The sequence below is a fragment of the Eurypyga helias genome, unplaced genomic scaffold (assembly GCF_000690775.1).
Source record: "Eurypyga helias isolate BGI_N326 unplaced genomic scaffold, ASM69077v1 scaffold41728, whole genome shotgun sequence".
Lineage (NCBI taxonomy): Eukaryota > Metazoa > Chordata > Aves > Eurypygiformes > Eurypygidae > Eurypyga > Eurypyga helias.
This window is the reverse complement of record NW_010267043.1, coordinates 1-203: the sequence shown is the minus strand read 5'-3', so window position 1 is coordinate 203 and position 203 is coordinate 1. Positions and strand designations below refer to the sequence as shown.

At 61.6% G+C, this 203-nt stretch overlaps 1 protein-coding gene across 1 annotated transcript in view; it reads left to right on the top strand.

The window, feature by feature from the left end:
- ADM (adrenomedullin) overlaps nt 1–199 on the top strand; it is a gene marked incomplete at its 3' end in the record, with an annotated part of 1,979 nt that extends 1,780 nt beyond the window's left edge. The window contains exon 4 of the mRNA XM_010157283.1: nt 43–199. Coding sequence (XP_010155585.1) covers nt 43–199 — 157 coding nt within the window. The remainder of the gene's footprint in view (nt 1–42) is intronic.
- Nucleotides 200–203: the final 4 nt, after the last annotated feature.

Sequence of the window (203 nt, the reverse complement as noted above, 5' to 3'; positions counted from 1 at the left end):
ACGACACTCTTCTCATGCCCGCTCTCTCTTCCTGCCCCGCAGCAACCGGGAGGATGCTCACATCCGCGTCAAGCGCTACCGCCAGAGCATTAACAGCTTCCCCCACTTCCAAGCCATCCGCACGGGGTGCCGGTTCGGGACGTGCACGGTGCAGAAGCTGGCCCACCAGATCTACCAGCTGACCGACAAGGATAAGGACGACA